The 23,831-nt window shown below is 30.8% G+C and overlaps 1 protein-coding gene across 3 annotated transcripts in view; it reads right to left on the bottom strand.

Moving 5' to 3' along the window:
* The window catches only part of LOC125066040 (inactive rhomboid protein 1), a 134,424-nt gene that overhangs the window by 9,605 nt on the left and 100,988 nt on the right, over window positions 1-23,831 (bottom strand). For all 3 annotated transcript variants that reach the window (XM_047673932.1, XM_047673930.1, XM_047673931.1), the window contains exons 3-5: window positions 17,640-17,811; window positions 11,428-11,606; window positions 3,362-3,526 (exon numbers count right to left, since the gene is read on the bottom strand). In XM_047673932.1, coding sequence (XP_047529888.1) covers window positions 3,362-3,526; window positions 11,428-11,606; window positions 17,640-17,810 — 515 coding nt within the window. In that variant the 5' untranslated portion in view covers window position 17,811. The remainder of the gene's footprint in view (window positions 1-3,361; window positions 3,527-11,427; window positions 11,607-17,639; window positions 17,812-23,831) is intronic.

Here is a 23,831-nt window from a genome sequence, read left to right as displayed (position 1 = left end):
TTTATTTTTCGTAAATAAAATTTGAAAATACTTCAAAAAATATAAGATCTAATAAAACTAATTGATGAATCTATCTTTACGATATTGATGTGTTAGATAGTTGGGTAAAAATACAAATCACGTGGCAATCTTTGAATGAATTAGATTAAACTTCTGCCGACGATATAAAATATATAACGTATAAATGTAAATTAAAATATAGCTTGACTGCATAGTTGGTGTATTAGCTAGTTTATAAGGCGGTTTAAAATACGATTCGTTCCAGGAAAAGTTATCGAGATATATAGCAGCTGAAAATTATAAAATTGGTAGTATTTACACTCTCAAACTACTGCCTCTGATTGAACTGTGCCTGAACTCTTTCCGGTCACATCGGATTTGATTTCAGAGTGAGAGAAAAGATAGTGCAGTTGTATTTGCACAGTTACTGATCACTATAATATGTCCTGCTTAGGTATAAATCTCCCTAGAGATTAACTTCCGTGACGGAATCTGATAAGAGGATATAATTATCCTAAGTAAAAAAGCCTTCTCACATAGAAAAGATAAATGGTACCTAACATCTTACCCAGACGTGGAACAGCGACTAAAGTAATAAATAAAATCGATGCTGAAATTATTGACCTCTATATCATTTCAATTTATAATCATAACGTATTCGTTTGAAACTCGCATTGCATTCGAATTTTGATTAGTCCAGCATTAAACTAAATATGTTTCATGCGAAATATGAAAACATAAATGTTATGCAAACATCAGGTGAGCTTCATAGACGGCTAAGCTCTTTGCGGAGCTCTTTAATAATTATGACGTGGATCGATAGCTCAACGAGTCTCCGTCCAACGAGTAATCCTGAAAATGATTCGCCCCCAACCGCAGACAGCGTTCTCTTTTATTTTTATAAAAGGTAGTTTTCAGATGAACAATGAACTCTACTTTTTATTTACAGAGAGTTTTTCAACAACACTAAATGGGCAAACGTATATGAAAGAAAGGATAAAATGTAAAATCGGATACAGTAAAATCACAGAATCAGCTTTTTAAATCGAAAACCTAATCAACATACAAACAAAGTGTAGTCTAAATGAAATTATTAATAGGACCATTCGATCTATTATATCTCGATGCTCAACTCGATTATTATATTTTGTTGAAAACTGACTACTTACGAGATAAATTTAACTAAATATCAAAAATATATCTACTGAGTTTGTTTAGGAACGATATTGTTGTTGAGGAACGAAGTTCTTTTCCGCAACTTACAAACTGAAAGAAATCGTCACGTAAGGGAAGACCGTTATACTTTTCCAGGGGGATAGGGAGATATCACTATCTTTCTTAAAGAGACTGATTGACTGACTCTTTGCATTATATACAGTTCAATATAAATTTATTTTTTGTTTTTATTTTGCACTGTATTTTTGATATCAGTTTTATTACTATTCATTTCATTAGTCTTATACGTTGTTAATTCATTCCATTGTGTCTTTAATATAAAACATTATATAGCAAAAACAACTTTGTTCCAACGGGGTATCTCACGACATCTCCCTTACTTTATTATAAGTATTTGAAATTGTTTTCTACAAAAACGTTTGAAGCATATGCCAAACCCTATTATTATTATATTAAATGTATGACTATTTATTGTAGTTTCAGCTTCAAACGTAACTAAATACAATTAATATGACCGAATGTACATTCCGAAAGGTTGTACCTTTTATACTGATTTTAATACTGAATCGGAATTGTGACGTAACTGTTTCATGACAGATTAATAGATTTTAAATTTCGACGATTGATCGATTATGATGTATGAAATATCAAAGTATTGGAATTAAATATATAAGAATTAATTTATCATTTTTAATCTTTTAAGGCAATTAAGTAGGGAGATAAGATCATGAACAATGGGTAACTGTTTAATAATTTCGTTATATATAAATATTAAATATATACATATTTTTTCCTTTTAATAAATAATTCCGGTAATAATTTTGCTAAGTAATAATTTGTACGTCGAAATGAAAAGTGATATAAAATAATTAGGAAAGCTTTGGAAAGGATTACACACTGCTGCTCCACTATAAAGTGATGGACACACGTATGACAGTACTTCATACACAATGATGTAGTTACTGCCTAATTTTTTATTTATGATATAGGTAGGCGAACGGGAAAATAGGCCACCTGATGGTAAGTGGTCATCACCACCCATAGACAATGGCGCTGTAAGAAATATTAACCATTCCTTAAATTGCCAATGCGTCACCAATCTACGGAACGGGATGTTATGTCCGTTGTGCCTGTAGTTACACTGCAGGCACAGCAACACAACAATACTGACTACTGCTTTTTAGCGGTAGAACATCTGATTAGTAGTCCACCGAACACTAGTCATTGCATTTGAACCAGTAATCTTCGGTTTAAATTCACGTATTCCACCCGCTGTTCCGTCTAGGCTTTTACAATGTACCAACAATTTAATATTAAAACTGATTAAGGTAGCACTCAGAACGTGAAGTGCACTGAGTTGCATTTGAATCATATAATCATAGTCACTTAGTCGCTTACAAGTAAGTAGAATCCATAATGTTCTACATATTTCCATTAATAATGCAGTCTTTAAAATCAATACTAGTACTGTATTTTCAGTGGGTTCATCATTTTGAATCTATTGCGACCTAGTTTACAAACATCAATTGAAAATATAACGTATAAATGCGTATAAAAAAAGAGCCGCGACAGCTCAGTGATTATACGGATATCTTAGCAGAAAGATTATGGGTTCAAATACGGACATGCATATGCAAATTCAAATATTAGCATGTGCTTTATTTTGCGTTAATCGATGTATTTTTTACAATGGTTTATTATTTTTTTTACACAATTAAATCAAAATACTCCTTATTGTACACCAATAAATATAGATATAAATTACATTCAACAATTTGCTAGAGGCGGCCTTATCGCTAAAACAGCATCTGATACATACATCTACGGCGTTACCAACAAATGTTGTTTATGGCAGGGATAAGTTGAACAGTGTTCTCTCTTCTTATTTCATACGCCAGAAAGAGAGAGATTACAATTACCCAAACACCTACTAAATACTAAAACATTATAAGTAAAACTAGTAAATTTGAATAATAATTAAAAAAAAAAAACACTCAATACTTAGTACATTTATTCATACATAGATATCAGTATGTAACCATAATGTACTAAAATAATGAATTGTTTAACTAAATAATTTCTCAAGTTCGTGTAAATCAAGTTTAACCGCAATATGAAGTCGAAGCGAGTTAATAAATGAGTTAGTGATACTAAACGATGAAATTTAGTGTCTTATCAGACGTACCGGAAAAATCTGCCAACAACGCCCATCCCAAACTGCCTTCTATTTGAATTGTCTGCCAAGGGTTCTAGCATGGGGGTATGGATGCGAACGCCACCCGCACCCCACTGTACACTCCTCTCTGGCCTTCTGTACTCCACGCTTGACGACCGGATTGGAGAACGGGCACTGAAATTCATAAATCAATGTTAAATCCTATTTTAGGAACATAGATACCAGAGTTATAGGGAAAATGTATCGTTACTATAGTAGTACTAGCCTTTGGTGGTAGGGCTTTGTGTTAGCCTGTCTGGGTAGGTTGGTACCCACTCATCAGTACTCAGTATTGTTATATTCCGGTTTGAAGGGTGAGTAAGCCAGTATAACTATAAGCACAAGGGACATAACATCTTAGTTCCCGAGGTTGGTGGCGCATGGTCGATGTAAGCAATGGTTAATATTTCTTACAGCGCCATTGTCTATGGGCGATAGTGACCACTTACCATCAGGTGGCCCATATGCTTGTCCGCCAACTTATACCATAAAAAATGCATAGTATAAATGATTAATGTTTTTAGTTGAATTCGTAAAAAAAAAACATTGACAAATAGAATTATATTTTCTAAACGGTTGACAAGAATTATTATGAATTTTGGAATCGCTAAAAAGTATATTTGCGCAGCCACGCGTGTTTAATATCGGCCCAATCAACTAAAATCGCGCTTCAACAATTCCATTAAATCAATTCTCTTGGTATTAAACATAAATTCATTCAGTATTGTAGTAAATGCAATTAAAATTAAAAATTAAGGAATATGAACAAGCGATACAAAATTAAAGTCCCCAAAGTCACGATATTTCGCTCGACTAAAATATATTTGAGTATTACAAAAAACTTCTACAATATAACAAGGGAGCAACAAACTAGATAAAGAAGTTGAAAATACTTCAAATGTCTGAATTATACAACTGACCTTTTTGACCGTGAGTTATTTTCAAAGTTTGCTGTTATTAAATACGTTTCTATTAAATAATAGCGACGCTCTTTTATTTTATTATTAAATAAGAGTTTTAAGAAATGTTAAAAATATTAAGGATATAGTTTTTATATTACATTTATACAAATATATTTTCGTTTGTTAATTGGACATGGTCGTTTCCAATTCGTATTTGATTTCGTGTGCTTAATTTGTTTCCTTAATTCATTTCATACTAGGCGGCACAAAAAACATTCCAAGGAGACCTAAAAGAATTAAAATATGATCATGCAAAATATTTTACTTCACCAACTTACTTAAACAGTGGTGGATATCTCTAATAATCTGCTCCTTAGAAGGAAAGAAAATTATTTCTCTTTCCTCCATGCCCAGCAAATTGTATGAGCTGTTTTTTATAATACAAGACGACTAAAGTATTTAAAACTACTCTCAACTCGCGTCTTAACCCGATAAACCCTAGTCAATGGGTATTACGTACCCTATGTCCTTTTCTGTAAACATAGCAACGTTTATGCAAAATTTCATTATGATCGATTGAGGTTAAAACGTTAAAGCGTAGCTAACAAAGATACTAATTAGGTATACAATTTCACACTAGGTATAATAATGGTACGTTAGGCAAACGAAGATCGCGTCAAATGTTCATTCGATAAGTCGAAATATGTAAATTTAATTCTAGTGAAAACCATTTTATTAACATTTCAATACTCCAATGAGTAAATTTCGGAATTTGGTGATATTTTACAAAAGCGATTATTTAAAGAGATTATATCGCGCGAGGTTCTGTAATAAATTCATGACAAAAGATTTCGTTAATACATCAAATTTATCATTATCTATAAATTCGTTAATATGTTTTTGTATAATTAATCTTTCAATATTGTTACTATGCTTAATACATAAAATGGTAACAATTTTAAAAATATTACGATTATTTATTATAATATATGTCCGATTAAAAACAACAAGTTATTAATAAAAATTTATAAAAGAGGTGTCATGGGATTCGGTTGGAATGAATAGTCTTTCGCTTTATAAATAACAGACTCAATGAAATAAATTAACAAAGTTCGAGAATAATTCCATGACAAGAAGTACAGTTGTTATTAAAAAGTCCCTTGCGAATTAAAACAATAACCAAAAGTAAGTATAAATAATATTTAACATAACCGTATAAAATAGAAAGAGACAGAGCGTAAGAGAAAAAGAGGGACGATATCGCTTTCGCCTTTCTGAAGATTTCTGCCTCGACTCTAACTGTAAGGCGCGTAAAAGAACTTCGTTCCCAAAAAATATTGACGTTAGTTTTCAAACGTTTTCAGTGGTTAATTCTAATACAATTCTATTGCACTTTTATTATATTTATCTTCTTGTTATAAATTGAATTTTAAATAACTTTTTATATATATTAAATAAAATACCACACACATAAATAAACAAATATTTTTTAAGAACTTATTCTGTAATGGTGACATAATATGATGTTTATTTCATTATACAATTAATTATTAAAAATTCTGAATGTGCCAAAAAACACGAATATCAATTTAAATTATAGCAAGAAATATGAGATAAAAGATTTGGTAATAAAACAAATGAACAAAAATACATATATATATATATATATATATAACAATAAAAGTTGAATATAATGTTATATCCTTAAACTGTACAAAACATTTTTTCATATATTATGTATAAAGCAATTTTAGTCCGATGGTTGTTCGGTTCCACTCATAACTTATTTTATTGTTAAACAGAACAAATTAGTATTGTTGTGTTATATTTTGAAGTATGAGTAACTAAGTTTATTTAAGGCACAATGGATAAACTTCTTACTTTTCAAGATTGGTTGCGTATTGGTGATATAAGGTTTCGTTAATAGTCCTCAAAGCGTCAATGACTATAAGCTGTAGTGACCACACAATGACAAATAACTTATTTGCCAGTCCACCTAATTATTAGATGTTAAAGAAAACGCGAAATGGTGGTTCGAATTTGTTTGTAAGAGCCTACTGGAATAAAATATTTAGATTTTTTATTAATTGTATTTGCATAAAATAGTATTATCTATTGATTTAAATAAATTGAAACATAAAATCAAATAATTCGCCTCGAGTATTAAATATATATATCAAAGATTGTAGAGGGTGTAGTTTTCAACATCATGCATGCAATATTACTTATTTATTATTTAGTTGGTCCAATGATTTAATCTCCCATTCAAAGACCCTTGTCACAGAGATTTGGGTAAACTGATATATCTGTCAGATACGCTGTATATGAAGATTTAAATGAAAATCAGCATCAACGTTCTCCGATTTTTATTTTCTCTTTTTATCAATGTCTTAAAGTTAATAGAATATTAATTAAATTAATACATTAATAAGGATTTATTACATGGCTGTATCTCAAATCCCCACGAACAAAATAACGCCATTATATAGTATTAATGTAAAATAACCGTGATTCTAATAATATTCCATCTGAAGCAGCCTTCACTTCACTTTGCGAAACACTCCCTCGGGACACATAAAAACGAAACACATCTTAGTATAATAATACATCACATTATACACGTATTATATTTAAATTTTAGCGCGTAGGATGAATGAAATTTATAATTCAATAACTCAGACGAAATGTAATATTATTATGATCGATAAAGCCTTATCAATTTCAACGCTATTATAATCAACCTACTTGTCAATGTTATATGTAACTTTGTTTTATTATTTATACCCTCGTTAAGGGGTATGTTTATTATAATAATAAATTCAACTTCAATACCATAAATTCGCATGAAACGTAGGTTTCGATAGCCATGTTAATTTTATACAGCAAATTTCTTTTTCTTTTTTTATGTTATCGGTAGGCGGACGAGCAAATGGGCCAACTGATGGTAAGTGGTCACCACCTTCCGTAGACAATGGCGCTGTAAGAAATATTAAACATTCCTTACATCACCAATGCGCCACCAACCTTGGCAACTAAGATGTTATGTTCCTTGTGCCTGTAGTTACACTGGCTCACTCACCCTTCAAACCGGAACACAACAATACTGAGTACTACTGTTTGGCGGTAGAATATCTGATGAGTGGGTGGTACCTACCCAGACGGACATTTACAAAGCCCTAACACCAAGTAAAGCCGGTTCTTCTTCGAATCTACTTTCCGAAACGGTGTTAGCTTTACTTTTAATATAACATTATAGGATGCCAATTTAAAAGTGTTTTTATGAGCCTATTTGAGTGAAGAATATTTTGTTTGTATTTAATAGTTTCAATGGAATTAAATTCATAACCTAATTTCTAAATTAAGAGACAAACCGTTACATTTAAACCGTAACAAGAACTGCTAGTGAATATTACGGACCTTAAGAAAGTTATTAATGATTGACTCAAGTACCAAATTAGTTCAAGGACGGTGGTAACTGGTGGTTCTAAAGAACATGATGGAATTTTGTAGGGGGAATTGCCTAGACTCTAAAAATAATTTGCATTAATTTAATGTGATTTATTAATTCATACCTTTTACCTTTGAACCTCGGAATCTCGATTTATATGAAAACGAAAAAAAAACCAACGACTGACTTGATTTAAACAACAATATCAGTACTCCGATATACTTTATAGCATTTAAAAAAAATAATTAAATAATAACAAATCCCATTTAATTTTAAAGTATTGAGTAAAAAACATTTGTTTAGCTTCCTCAATATCATATAAATTATTATAATTCATCACATTGTTTTATTTCTTGTAGTATTAATTTATAATAGTCACGTATTTTGTCAGCTGCATGCTTTAAATAGGTTTGACTAAAATATATCGATATTTTTTATCTTTAATTTCCAGCAAGCGGCAATCGATGGAATTATTAGATTTAATCGGTTATATTTTTATTGAGAAAATAAAAACTTAAAACATTTCTCATATACAAATTCAGGGAATTTAATTTAGTTGTTTGAATATAGTTAATCATAAACGTTAGCAAAGATTCGAAATGAGTCCTCAAATAATATTCAAGTTGTATTTGTCTGAGTACACCTTTTTTTATTAAATAAATGCCTTCTTAACTACGTGTATTATAGGAGCGAATATAAATATAGAATAAAGTAAAATAAGGCTCCATATTTCTTTAATTTTGTTTGTCGCATTCAATAACTTTAGATTCAGGGTCAATAGGAAATGCCTACTTACTTCAATTTTACAATGAGTTTACAATTTTTTGCGCATTTAAAATATTTGTAATAATTAGAACAAAAATTCCTCTAAAATGAATAAGCCGATTTTAGATGCTAAAAATTGATAATAACGGCAAGCGAACTTCTCACAATGTTACAGAGACATAATTCCAACTAATTAGACGCCGTTCGATTTAATTGCTTTATAAAAACATAATAAAAGTAAATAAATCTCAATTCACATCGAACTTCCCTAAGGCAATCGTCAGCAAAAGCAATTATAAATCAATATAATTACTAGCAAACCCTATTTTGTTAGTATATCTTAATATTTTTCAAAAAGTTTTTGTATAAATAGTCGTTATCAGAAAGTCAAAGTTATTAAAATATATTTTTAAATAAATAGAATAAATAAAAAATAAATAAAAAAAATAGTTAAATAATTTTTAGTACAAAAATAATGACGAAAGACTCAAAATTGTTTAGTTATGAAATTCAAGAGGAAATCTTTGTTTATTAAACTCACAATTTCAATATACAAGTAATCCTTTTTCAATTAATCAAACTTTGCCTTTTTTTAAATACTTTTTAATTATTACGTAGTTATTTAAAAATAAGAACATTTTCAATTTATTTTTTAAAAAGTAAATTATTGTTGTGTCAATAACCTTTACCGATTTTGACACTGATTCGGGTTAATTGGCACTCAAGAATTTCTCGAATAAACTCTTTTTGGAGGGTAAATCTAGACGGTCGGTCGGACATAAATTTAGTTGTAACGTTAGAGATTTTAATATCAAATTTTAAAATACCAAAGACGTTTTTAAATAGTCCTTCGCAAAAGGCATTGGCTATATTAGACAACAATTTAACTGTCAAACGCCTTTTACATGATTATAAAAACCATTGGGTTGTTGGGTAAAGTTGTATAATTAGCTTGTATGACTTGATATAATTGAATTAATATTTACATATAAAATTTCACTACAACATTTATCACTAGTAATCTCTACATTTATAATTATTCGATTCTTAATTGACAGAACAAGTTTAGATTTATTTCAGTTAATAGTTTTTCAAATTAGAGCTTGATTAGTGATTTTTCTTAAACTTTGTCTTAAAATAACAATCAAGTCGATTCTAGATCCTCACACACAATGGTATACGTGTATAGTAATTTTTTCTATCCGTACAAAATGTAAAGTTCAAACTGCTTATTTTAAAACATTTGCTGTGAATGTGAGTACGCGAGAGTGTAATCATAATTTGAAGTTAATTAATCTGTCAAGTTAGCGCAATATGATGTAATAATACGACGCGGGCTTGAGAGCCGAGTGCGATTATTAACTAAAACTTCGTTTCAGATTTGCCACGGGTAAAGTGAATTTAGTTTGCAAAATGTTAGACCAGCAAGTATTCGCTTAATCAAAAGTATAAATACTCTTCATTACTTAATTTAAAAATGATAATTATTTAACAAAAGTATACATATTTATCCTGGTGTCACTTTAATTATCGAGAAGTGGAAGTCATTTTTCAGCTATCGGTTAGGTAGGATAGTCTAATTACGGTTTATATATATATTTAATTAACGCTCAAATCTGTCCTTTTCATATTAGTAAAAAAAATTGTTGTACACTAATAATACTTTTTTATATAACGTTGGATGACATTTTTTGATGTATAGATACAGCACGTTTTCAATTAATAACTGACAATCAACTGTCATTGAATAATAATTAATTAATGGTACTAACAAATAAATGACTTATTTAATATACATTAAATACAATTACATAAAAAAAACTTGAATTTTTATTATCATATACTTATATTGTATTTTTTTAATACAAAAAATCTGAGTAAATAATACGTTATTTCGATTTCTTTATCGAAGCGTATTACTATTAAAAGACCCTAGAGTTATTTGTTGACTCAATGCTAATCCAATCTGAGATCCAATAAACCTATCCACTTTTCGCGAGTTCTTTCACGGCAACGGATCCGATAGCAATAAATTTGTCCAAGTTTTCAAGGCAATAAAACCAAAAATATTATATCGTTGACCTTACTTTTTGGCTTATATAATTTTAACATATACCGTCAGTACTTGAAACACTAATCACCCAGATTAACTAATTTGACTTTAAACATTGGTCGGTGGTAATCGAAGTCGTAAATCAACCGATACGCTTTCAGGAACTTGATGCATTATAACATAGGAGTCTAAAATATATAAATGATTTCAATGTGACTTTATTGCACCAAATTAATTTATATTGAATCTCGAACAATAGTAGTTAAATCTTTTTCAGTATTCAAACGATTATAACGAGAATTATCAAGATCTTTAATCTGAAGTAACATTATTTCCTGTTTAACATAAACTCAGTTCATACTGAATACGTTATATAATAATATTTATTAACATTTATTTTCCATACTAAGTGATAACGTTGCCTTTTATTTTTGGCTTATTTTCGCTTTTTTGGATGCCATACTCCAATGCTTTTATAGTGCCTTACAACTAGTTGCACTATCCAATTGTCATTTATTCGAAACAATATACGAGTACATTCGCTCCGGGGTCCGTATAACGTCGTGACATTTACCTTTGCAAGTATAAACACTAACCACATATTTCGAATCTACTTAGTAATTACACAAGTTGCTGTTTTCAATTTGCTCGCATAGGTAATTTACTACAAGTACTAACATAACTTCTTAAACTTGTTGTTGTATTTATAATTAGTATCAGCACACACAAGTCAACTATTTCATTAATATGACGATAAACCGATAGGTCTTTTTCGACCATAGACACAGACGTATAAACCACCCGTTAAAAAGAAGAAATATAATTTCGATAGTCATATAAATAGATAATTAAGGTTTTAAAAACTTACCTTTTGGTTCCATCAACATTATCTTCGTCGTGATGATGTTGATTTAGTGGTGAGGTCAGGGCTTGAGGGGTAAAGAATACGTCATCTACGTCGACGTCGTCGTGTGGACTGCTCGCGCTGCCTCGAAACGAACGTGACCATTGCGTTGTCGTTGACTGGCGTGAGCGTCTTGTAACCGCCTGTTAAAAAAAATAAAACAATTTAAGGAGATATTCGATGGCATATAATACTCGTTAATATCCTGCATAATGCATCTATAATTGTTATTAAACAATTATCTGTTTTTTTTTTATGTAATAGTTCGGCGGACGGGCAAGTAGGCCACCTGATGATAAGTGGTCACCACCACCCATAGACATTGACGCTGTAAATAATAATAACCATTGAGCCACCAACCAAGATGTTATGTCCCTTGTGCCTGTAGTTTAAGTGGCTTACTCGCCCTTCAAACCGGAACACAACAATACTAAGTACTGCTGTTTGACGGTAGAATATATGTTGAGTGGGTGGTACCTACCTAGACGGGCTTGCACGAAGCCCTACCACCAAGCGCTTAAATATTTTCCATTCTGAAGTGTATACCTACTCTCATGGTGATCGGTTGATTGGTGTAAAAATTGACGTGCACTATCAAACATTATTAAAAAACTTTCTTCGTGAACAAAAACTTATAAGTACGATCATGGTGATCAGCTAAAGTGTATCGAAGTCTATTAATCTCGAACAGATATGCCGCCATCCGCTTTTATATAAAAAATGTACAAAAACGAAAATAATTTCTATAACAAACAAGTTTAACTCGGGTTATTTTTGTAAATATGATAAATACGCCCCGTAATCGTTAATGGCAGCAAACTCGACGTTGCTCATTTATCACGTCCGTTCTCGCTCAGAAAAATAAGAATTATAAATAAAAACATTACATTTGCATGCTACACTCTATAAATCCATTTTTAAGGCATAGTGCTCTTAAGAGAAGCGCCTGTATTATGTACCTTGAGAGTTCCTTTCGGGGGTTTTGCTACGACCAGCGACTATGTTATTTACGATGCCATAAAGCTCGACTCGATCCCTAAAGACATCGCTTTTATAATTTATTGCACAGAAATATGGTAGCCTAATTCGTCTGTCGCATATTTTGGATGCCACTAAAATGAGAAATTATTGGAGCCGTATATATTTACACCGCGGTGTAACATGCGCGAAATTCGCCATTTGTTTATCTATAGTTTATGCAATTCAATACATAATATATCATGGAATGCGAATACCCAGTTTCCTAGACTTAAAATATTAAAAGTAAAACAGTTTTTTTTTTCTAGCTGGCGACACTGGATAATGTTGTATATATGTTGAGAAAATATGTATTTTAGTAAATGAAATTCATAATACAGTGAAACAAAATTGCTTATTTCATGTTTTTTTTTTACTTAATAAGTTTACTTTTTTTATTAACATATGTATGTATGTATGAATGAATGTTTGTTTATAATATAGGTTGGCGAACCGACAGAAGGGCCATCTGGTGGTAAGAGGTCGCTATCGTCCTTAGAATCTGTAGACTTAGAATCTGTAAAAATATTAACTATTCCTTATATTGCCAATACGCCACCAACGTTGGGAAATAAGATATTGTCACTTTTTGCCAACATCTTGTCGTTATTTCATTCAACAACAACAATACTAAGCATTGTTGTTGGGCAATATAATATCTGATGATAGCGTAGTAAATCTACCCAGACGGGCAAATGAGTTAAAATTCTTCTAATACATTCTAATAGACAAATTGAAATTATAGAACCATGAAACTCATAATCCATTTCAGCATTTAAGAGAATAGGAATAACCGATAGTAATAGAGTTCATTGCTCCATAAAAATACATTATCGGAATTAGGATTCCACCGCTCTGAAATATCATAACATAATGCGAGAAAACGAATTGTTCGTACGAGCAAAGTGTTCAGTGTATTCAACCGTAAGCATGTCCTTGAATTTAATTTAAAACTAAATAATGATCTTCTATTAAAAGGCAAATATGTGGCTGCTTATAGAGCCAAACTAAAGTTAAAACGCATCATCTAATTAGCCAAGTATTTTCAATTTCAATCAATATATATAAGAAATGCCCTTATACACAGCTTTAAGCTTAGAGCTCGTATTAGGAGAGGGGATGACCATAGCCCACTGGGTCAGGATTGAGCCTGCGATATTTTACATCACCAGGCGGTCTTTAAACCATTGCGCTATCAACGCTTCCAATCGTAGATTATTACTCAAAATAGAATGTTATATAAAACGTTATTATAAATATGTTCATTGTTCCTATTCTTATTACTAAATATTATATTAATATATTGATATTGATCCTTTTATAACCAGATCAATGAAATGTATTTCTGCACATTTATTGATAAAACGATGTCCTTATAATAGTTATATTGCACGAATGCTACTTCTTATTACTGCTTAACTTATATACAAAACATAAATTCTTCCTATCACTGAATCCCCAGTTAGTTTTCAACAAATCTCCTACGTAAAGTTTAATATAACTCTTAAATCTTTATATATATTCTACGAGCGATCGCTATCAAAGCGCACGAAACGATATTTACTCTCTCGTACGTGTGAAACATTACTAATTAAATATATATATACCTATACACTGAAACACATATTACCGTATGTTTATTTTTATTTTAATATATATTGTTATAAACATTAAAACAATATATATTTTCATACATTACAAACGAAACAAAATGTTAAGTAAACCTAAATTTTAAAAAAAAATCCTCAATATAACAAAAAATGCTTAAAAAAATTACACTGAAGGACTTGTTCATAATAAATGTAACATTTAATAACCTTTAATAATCTTGAGTGTGTATTACGTGATGTAATAGGCGATACATGTTACCTAGCTATTTAAGTTGTTCTAAGTCTTACAAAACAGATGCAAGCTTGCAACGTAAAGCCTATTAAGTGCCTCGACATCAAAACCTTCCAAGATGGAATGATAAATTTTCGCTTTTTCTAATAAAAATCTCGTCTCATTGATCGTTATGCCATATTTTATAAGAAAATTGACGTTGGAAAGTAAGTTTAAATTTTAGCATGAAATAAAATAAATTATCTTATTAAGTATAAAAAATATATTATTTAAGTGAAACTGATCTTCATCAAATCATGCCCCAAATACGCCCGAATATAAAACGTAATAGAATAATCAATCATCTTAAAATAAAAAAGGGAACTCATATCACATAAAATTCATCTTAATTTTCATTCCTAATCAACAAAAGAGAATAGAATCACGTGAAACTCGATTTATTACCCTGGCTTTGTGCAAGCCCGTCTGTATAGATACCACCCACTCCTCGTATATTCATATCATTCATACCATCAATCAGCAATACTTAGTATTGTTATGTTAAAACTTTAATGGTAAGTGAGCCAGTGTAACTACAGACACAAGGGACATCTCAGTTCCCAAGGTTGGTGGCGCATTGGTGTTGTAAGTAATTGTTCATTTTTTAACGGTGGCAATCGGTTTTTGCAGTGACGACCAATTAATATCGGGTATGTCATTTACGTGCTACAAATATATTAAAGATACAAAATTTAAGCTGTTAGTGTATACTTACGAAGTTTTCTAATATTATCACTATATATTTTACAAAGTAAACATTCTGTGTTGCATTAAGCATTAAAGCGCTTTTAGTCCTTTTAACCCGTTACTGCAACTCCTTAGATGTTAACTAACTTTTAATGTTTACCCTCTAGGAAATGACTTTAGAACTTAGGCACCTGTTACCACAACAAGCATAGTTAAAGCGACATTATTTAAGTTATAGAAAACTAATTACTGTTTTCGATGAAAGATATTTTAATATCCGAGATAAGAGAGATTATCCAGACATTGAAATATAATATTTTTGGAAGGAGAATAATTGTGTAGAGATTTATTTTTAATTCAAATACAACGGCTACCACAATTTATGAAAGTACTAACTTGTCTTCATTTAATATTCATTGGGTCGTTCTTAAAATAAATATTTTTGCATTTTTATACACACTGTATAAATTATGATAAGCATACTATACAATCTTTAGACTCGAATAAAGGTCTAGACGACCTTCCGCCTACATTTATTAAACGATTTTTGAACAATTAGCTGTACCTTTGTCAACCGTATTGTGAATTGTAATGTAACAAATGATCTATCTATAATAATCTAATGAATTGGATATTTTTCTTATTATGGAAAATAACTAAAATTATACCTATTCACAAATCGGGCAACAAAAATGATTAAAAATTACCGACCCAATAATATACTTAATTGCTTTGCCAAAATATCTGAACATGTGATTGCTTTTATGATCCTTTTAAGCATGTTTCAGCATAATAGAACATCCATAATAATAAAATAAGATCCACGACTGGACGCTCAACAAACACTAAATTTTGGTCTGTACAAACTTTTTATGTAAATCCTTTGATAATAAAAACAGACGGATTCCGAGACTTATCAAAAGCATTTGACCGCGTCAATTACACCGTAATACTGGCAAAAGCTTTAGGTATTCATCGTAACCTTTATCGCTGGCTTATTTCTATTGTTGCTATATAGTAAAATGGATTCGACTAACATACCTATATAGATATTTGAGTCGGATCCACTCCTAACAACCTCTGGAGTTGCGCAGGGTTCTAACTTAGGGCCACTACTTTTCTTAATTTTTATGAATAATCTTTTACACTAAATCGATAAATCAATCAATTATGCTAATTATATAAACATACCCGCAATATCAGTTGTTTTGACGTAGTTAATTATGTACAAAGGAACATTGATTCCATTGTAATCTAGTTCATTAAAAATTATAGGACAATAAGCACTACTAAGCGCTATGTCATTACATTTACAAAAAATAAAAATATTCTCAATTCTAATTATTGGTTAAAATAAGCAAATATATCAAGAGTATTTTTTTTATTTTATTTTTTTATTTATATTCTTTATAGACCACCACAAAGTAAATGGGACAAAAGGCGGAATTAATGCCTGAAGGCATTCTCTGCCAGTCAACCATTAGATCAAACAGAAAACTATGAAGACGGTAATTAAAAATGAGTATGTTTGCTTAAATGCAATCATTATGATTATATTGTAAGCAAAGCCAACCAAAGACTGGTTTCATATCCAGAATTGGTAAAGCCATCAAAACATATTCCATCATACTTTACTTCACACCTCAGTGCGAATCTGTAAGAATTTAATTTGTATTTCATTCTTGAAATCTTGACAGCCAGCTTACGATGATACGCCGTTTTAATACGTGTATCCTATAAATTTTATAATTATAATAAGCAGTGTCGCATATCACATTCTGACATTCCTCGCTCATGTTCTGCGGTGAAATTCGAGTTTCTATATACAAAATAGCTCTACGTATACGAAGCATATTAGAATATTGGTCATTAATCTATAAGATAATATAATAATAATTAAGACACTGTAGTTAGTTCAACCTCGTTTTAGGATTTTATGTTCTAAACAGGTTCTTAAACGCAGTATTTGATTACACAATGATAGACTGAATTGATAAACTTAAAAATTCTGAAAGAATGCAAATTACTTATAGATACGTGCACTCTGCATAAAATTGCTAATTGCCACTTCAATAGCAAACTATATAATCTCATAGTCTGAATATCTGAGAAACAGTTTACTTATATATAGAGTTATAAAGAACAATTATATTTATTATAGCATCAATTGTAATTTCCTTTTTTTTAGGTTCATTATATATTTTTATCAAACTTGTATTAAATATTACCTATGATATAAATTATCTAATATCTGGTTTAGTTGCGTTACATTATGATACTACTGTATACAGTTGTTATTGGAAAACAATTACCGTCTAATTCAATTCAATCTCTTATACTGTTTGACTCTGATATCTGCTTAGTTCGTTTCTTTGTTTATGAACGTATAGTTTTAAATTTATCCGAATTTTTCCTGTTCAACATTTCAGTTCTTCCGTCCTGACATAAATAAAAAGACGGATCTAATCTGACTTATATATGGCACTTTTGTAACTGAATTAGACATGAACATTTAATAACAATAAAGCAGATAAAGAAATAAGGATTTTTTTTTGTTAAAGTAAGGTTATACATATTGACTATGTACTTACAGTAACAACATAAGAGAGTCCGGTAAGAGTGAGCCGTGCCACGCTGTCCTTCCCAAGGCGAGAGGGGACAGACGTTGGAGGCTCGAGCGGCGCCGGCGCAGGTAGAACATCGGGCCGCTCTCGCGTTTGCCCCCGCGCCTCTCTCGGTGCCGCTCCGGACGCTCCATACATACTAAAAAGAAAAGATTTGTTATTTACACATATTATTTCAACTATATAGTTATGTAATTAATCGATATGAAATATTTCAAAAAACTTGATATAACTTTATATAAAATTAATATTTTACATTTCTATTGTAGCTTGAAACGGATTTAAATTTTAGACATACACACACACATTACACACTATTATGATTCAGTTTAAAATCTTACAATTATTAACTTGACATTTCTAGGTAATTATTTTATCTCGCAAAATGATATCTAATGTATAACAGTGTTACGTTGACGTCTTCGAATGTATGCAGAAATTGTAATAGGTTTCCTCTCGGCTGCACCTGCAGAATAGAAAAGTCGTCTAACATTTTGATAACGTTTTCCGAATGGAACGTAGAACGTTCACATTTTCCGAGCGTGGCAGTTGGAATTCGTATGCGGTTCGCTACGTTGAAGACTACGATAGTAGCAAAGTTGGAATTATTTCACTATTGGATCGGTTAAAGGATTAGATACTTTGCCAAGAAAAAAAATACATAAAATTCTTTTTTATTTCCTTGGCACTACATTAGTACAATTAAAAATTATATATATATATATTGTTGACTACTTTTATAATTATTGGTCATATTAATATTTAATATGTATATTACTTATAACGATTCGGACAATAGCCATTGTTATTTACGAAGTGTATTAAAATCTATTATGTGAATAGATTCAAATTGAATTTTGAATAAATAAAAGAAGCAGTTGGCTAAACAATCGTCAATCGATAATAAGTTTACATATTAACTAATTTTCTGAAATGCTAATCAAATCCATATTAACTAATTAACCCTCTATCTCAATTGCTATTGGTTGATAGCATCCGATAACGCATTGAGCGACCAATGAGCGTTCAGTATTTAATCGCATTAGTAAATCTGACTTTGATCAGCGTTTCGAACACTGGAAGTTAAAATCTTAGTTATTTCCATATATATTATTTCATATTGTTGTCGTTTTTTTTTTATTTTAAAATTATTTAATTCTTTTTACAAATTATTATTTAACTTCAAACTGAATTTTAAGTCAATTCCTAATCACAAGCGATCGACCAATCGATTTTTAAGCCACTTTTGATACTGGTGACAAAACAATCCCACTCATTCCTTTATCTATTTTTTTTTTCATTTTATTAGTCCATGGATTTATTAAAAATGTATATATAAGTCCGTACAAATCAGTTTACGAAAACAGATACAACAGCCGTGCTATTATTTAAGAAGACACTTCCTATCCCAATCTTGTTGTATAGTCGACTTGACTTGCGATAGTGCGTGAGTTTGATGCGTGTATGCTTTATATGATATAATTATTATAGTCGACACATAAACTTATTGGCATTCTAAGGTCGTGATCTACGCTAACTTTCGAGTTACTAATATTAAACATAGGTCTTCACAAACGTTGTCATCTAATACTGGAAATACGAAAGTAACTCTGACTGTTACGCCGCTTTTACGCCATACCATAGAACCGAATTAAATTAAATTTGGTATGAAGCAAGCTTGAACCCCAAGGGAGGAGGAGAGGTATCAAAAAATACACAAAACCTGACGAGCTACTTATAAAACACGAGCTAAGCCGCGGGTGCCAACTAGTTAACATATATTATAGTTAACATATATATATTAAGAATTGTATTGATGAAAACATTTCACTCATCATTGAAATTTTAGTAAAATTCATCATTAAAAAACATCATGTTTTGAGTAGAAAAACCAGGTTAATAAGGGAGGAGATAGGGTAGAGAGGTGTTGTTGGATCGGGCCGTGTTGACAAACGGCAATTGGCAACCGAATTTCTAGTGCGGCTTTCAACACGTGAGTATATCTGACACTGTCAACAGGCTGCACTTTGCAAACAAATCCAAACGAAAATTGTTTCTCACGAGCGCTACAAATGCTTTTGTATGTACATAATATGTTTTATAATTATACAAAACCGTTTTGTTTCGTTTTATGTAAAATCTCAAACAGCTTTGTACCAGACCAAAAGTAAACCTTTTCAAGCAACTTGTAAATATTACTTTCTAAACATTTTTTCTATTCCAGTCCTATAATTCGCATGACCTCATTTTCGATCGTCTAAAATACAGGTCAGGTCGGTATTAAATATTTAGCACGCAAACGCTGAGCCCAACGCCATACAGTCCCGTCAGAAAAAATACTGACTCGGGATTTGTACAAACACGTGTAAATTTGAAATAATATATGTGTGTGGGTAAATATTGCCAGTCAATTGACTTTATTCAACTATTATACTTGATTAAAAATATTCTGCAATAATGTATCCACTTATTACAGAGACGTTATATCCCAATTCAAAGAATATGTACTGTAAGGAGTTTTCATGCATCTGTAAGTAGTTTTCATGTATCGTCATTAACCACCCGACGAAAACAACTCAGAACTAACGGGACATTTGCTTGACATCGATTATATTGTACGGACGATGGTGACAATCAGTGTCGGTCGTGATTAAGATCACGTAAGCCATTTTGATTTTACTTGATGTTATCTCATTATTGAAGTTTGCAGTATTTGTTTGTGATATTCTTTTATGTGTTACCTCGCTTTTGGTTGCTGAAAGTATATATTAATTTACCAATGATTAAATTGTATCTCGATTAATAATTCGATCGTGTACTGACAGAAAGTAATGTGCGTCATATGTAACGAATAACGCTAAGGCTTGTAATATATATATCGTTTTTAAGAATTATCAGCGATATTAATTACCATGTTATTCCATAAGCTGGCAACATTAACGTTATTCCGAATACCTTACATAATTCAAATGAATAATATTTTATTTGAAATTTCTATTTCTATGATTTTCACATTTTTTTTTAATATTATAAGTTTATTTTTGAATATTATTAAACTTTTGTCTATTGCAGGTCGTTTAAACTTCTGCTTTATTAAAATAAATACGTTTTTCTTGTCAGTGTACACAGTTGGCTAATTAGTATCTAATGTTATTTATTCTTTTATGTTACAAAAAAGTGAAGTATGCTTAAAATATTTATACGTATTGAAAGTTTACGAATGACATTTAATTATTTATTAAAGTCACATATTTATGAATCATAAACAATTATTCGTTTATAAAATAATAGTATTGTTCATTTTTCTCTTCAAATATTTGCATCTTGCAACACTAAGATTGCAAAAACATTTCTAAAATATATGACATCCCGTCTAATTGTCTCCTCTGGTGACAGAAGGGCTGGTTCATTTTTCGCCCAGAGAATCGGAATTACGATTCAAAGAGAAAATGCTGCTAGCATTCTTGCCATCGTTACATGCGGTCATGACTTGTACAGTAGTCATTTTGATTTGTATACATATTTAAAATGTTATAATAAATATAATTATTAATAAAGATTATTTTTATAAGCATTAGCAGCCCGTAAATGTCCCACTGCTGGGATAAAGGCCTCCTCTCCCTTTGAGGAGAAGGTTTGGAGCATATTCCACCACGCTGCTCCAATGCGGGTTGGTGGAATACACATGTGGCAGAATTTCGTTGAAATTAGACACATGCAGGTTTCCTCACGATGTTTTCCTTCACCGCCGAGCACGAGATGAATTATAAACACAAATTAAGCACATGAAAATTCAGTGGTGCCTGCCTGGGTTTGAACCCGAAATCATCGGTTAAGATGCACGCGTTCTAACCACTGGGCCATCTCGGCTCTTCAATAAAGATTATAATATAATTTAAAAAGAGGAATGTTTAACTTTGCCTACTAAAATATTTAAAGCTCATATTAAAAAAAAAAATAAGGCATATTAATCAATACAAGTATATATTAATGAGAAAATAGAGTGGATTTAGTATTTGTGGACTTCTAGGCAAGAAATACTTAAATTTAATGGTACTTTATTGACATACTCTATACTAAAAATGGTGAAAAAGAGTGACTACTGAGTTTCGCACCGGTTCTTCTCAATATCCTTTCCTAACAAGTCGTAACTTTACATTTAATTCGACATTTTAACATGACCCTTCGAAAGATCTTGTATTAGCCTACTTTAATAAAGAATATTTTGATTTTAATTTCGGTAGACGTGACACTGAATGATATTTTTTGTAAAGTAACGAGAAAAATAAGCTAACAACAGAGAAACGAAGTTTTTAGTCACGTGTGTAACTGTTATATTAGACGAATAAATGTTACATCACTTTTATGTATAATTTTATTGTTAAAGTACGAAGACTGCAAATGGAACGCGAATATTAAACTTTTATTAAAGCCATTAAATTTCATTTATATTAAATGTAAAAGTTTATTTAATTTGAAAATAACCACTAAAGAAACTAAAGTAATTGAACAGAAATTGCTTTTCTTATTTTAAAATTATTATAATAAAGAGAACCGCTTAGAAGTTTGAACTTCTAAAAGCGTTAGGATAATAATATGAAGATAGTCTGAAATATGTAGTGTAGTAGGTACGTTGACAGAATATAAATGTTAGACTCTACACACAGAATACAAAATAAGATATTAGCCGTAAAGCATCTGGTTTCAGCACGAACATGTATCACATCGTATTTCATTTGAAATATCATTTTAAAAATTTGAATATTGATCATTTATACGACAGACTGTAAGAAATCTAACTAGCCTTTGGCTTTAGCTAATTTTAAATTATAATTAAAGAAAAGTATTAAGATCTTACCATAATTCCTAAGCTAACGGACAATATTAAAGACGAAATCTGAATTACTAATAAGCTGTTTCTTATAATTTATTAGTTAAAAGTTGTGAGAAAAACTTTTTTTTTTATAGGTAAGTAAACGGACAAATGTGTAAGCTGGTGGTAAGTGGTCAGCAAAGCCCATAGACATTCTTTAAGAAGTATTAAAAATACCTTACATTACCAATGTGCCACCAACCTTGTCTAAGCTAAGATGTTATATCTTGTGCCTGTTGTTACACAGGCTCACTCATTATTCAAACCGGAACACACCAGATACTTCGTTAGATATAGGAAAATCGTAAATCAATTTAGTAAAACAGAAATATAACAATCTCTATCCTATATGCTAACAGCGTAAGCCGATTTTTGGCTCGATGATTATGGGACGATAGTTGCACATAAAAAATGGGTTAGTCTCATTTTGAAGACCTCAAGCCGTAGATGTACAGAAAAATAAAGATGATTCTTGCTTGCAATTAACTAACTTGTTAATAATAGATTTAGAAAAAGTGACTGACCGGTTAAACAGCGACGCAACTAAAAATACTAAAAATAATTAACCCATGTTTTAGTATAGTGTAATCAGTAACATTATTCCAACGAAGGACTATCACCCTCGCAACGTACCTCGCGTAGTTCTCAACTTTAAATACTATTTCGTTTGAGATTTTACACTCACTCAACCAAGTTTATTTAGACAATGAATTATTTAAACAGTCTAACTATTACATAAGGTTGAGGAATTCATTATTAATATAAATCTCAAGATCTACCAGTTCGATTTGAAAAAAATATTTTTGGCTTATTTATTGAAAAGGTTTATAGATTATATAACATTACGCTACGACTAACGAGGGAGGACCAGTAACCTCGAATGCTAGTTAAAACTCGGAACAGTAAGTACTTTAATACAGTATTTGTCGAATATAATTGTAGGATACTGTGTAAATCCAACTGTTTTTATATACGTTTGGATAACATCAACCATCCCCTTATTCAGAAATACATTGTATTTCATATTTCAGTGTGTAAGATGTGTATGCCAGTCCTTTACCACAATAAACATAGATGTCTTTTTTACTCTTGTACAAATGAGCCCTTTGTTGGTAACTCATACACAGTCAAGACAAAGTGCCAACGAGTTTCTATGGACATTAGCTGCCAGTAATTGGCAAGTTAGTCCGTTTTCCTTTTTGATACGTAAGAAATAAATAAATCGCACTGTGTAACATATAGTGCTACCATTTTTCTTGTTTAAGTTTTATAAAATATCAGTTATT

The sequence above is a fragment of the Vanessa atalanta genome, chromosome 8, assembly GCF_905147765.1.
Source record: "Vanessa atalanta chromosome 8, ilVanAtal1.2, whole genome shotgun sequence".
NCBI lineage: Eukaryota > Metazoa > Arthropoda > Insecta > Lepidoptera > Nymphalidae > Vanessa > Vanessa atalanta.
Note: the sequence above shows the minus strand (reverse complement) of the source record. Positions and strands in the feature narration are given on the sequence as shown.